Raw genomic sequence first — 533 nt, forward strand, 5'->3', positions numbered from 1 at the left:
TATGCAAGTAAACTATTTTATTAATTTTGATGGCTGGTGCTTTAAGCTCATCACATACTGTTCCCAATAATGTTACCAGTGTCTGGTCAGTTAATGTTGTTATCATGCTTTATATATTAGCAATTGCACCATGTAGAAACTTTCTGATTAAAATGTTTTCGCCTTTATTCTTCAGTCTCTTGGATTTGACGGAGGAGAGTATCGCAACATGGGTGGCCAGTTCAACTTGCTAAGCCAAGTAACACCAGAAATGTGGGAAAAGATGGAAAAGATGATTCGAGCAAGTAGCAAGAAGCAAAAGCAATAAGGTGGACATGATTTGGAAGGGCAGAGAACCTTGTATTCTTCTTTTTCTTTATCTAAGGCAATTATATCTATTTGAAATCCCTAAAGAAATGTTAAAATAGCTTTATTAAAAGGATTGAAATAACTTCATGACATTTCCTTATCATTGTATAAAGAAATGGCCTTTGCCACCAGTTACTTACAGATAACATATGCAAATATGTAATGAATTATTGTGTAATAATACA

The 533-nt window shown here is 33.6% G+C and overlaps 1 protein-coding gene across 2 annotated transcripts in view; it reads left to right on the forward strand.

Moving 5' to 3' along the window:
- LOC119581889 (2,4-dienoyl-CoA reductase, mitochondrial-like) overlaps positions 1-431 on the forward strand; it is a 6,830-nt gene extending 6,399 nt beyond the window's left edge. For both annotated transcript variants that reach the window (XM_037930049.1, XM_037930050.1), the window contains one exon: positions 176-431. Coding sequence is in view for 1 of the 2 variants with exons in the window: in XM_037930050.1 (XP_037785978.1) it covers positions 176-307 (132 nt within the window). In the remaining variant the exon portion in view is untranslated. The remainder of the gene's footprint in view (positions 1-175) is intronic.
- The last annotated feature ends 102 nt before the right edge of the window (positions 432-533 follow it).

The sequence above is a fragment of the Penaeus monodon genome, chromosome 15 (genome assembly GCF_015228065.2).
Source record: "Penaeus monodon isolate SGIC_2016 chromosome 15, NSTDA_Pmon_1, whole genome shotgun sequence".
Taxonomy (NCBI): domain Eukaryota; kingdom Metazoa; phylum Arthropoda; class Malacostraca; order Decapoda; family Penaeidae; genus Penaeus; species Penaeus monodon.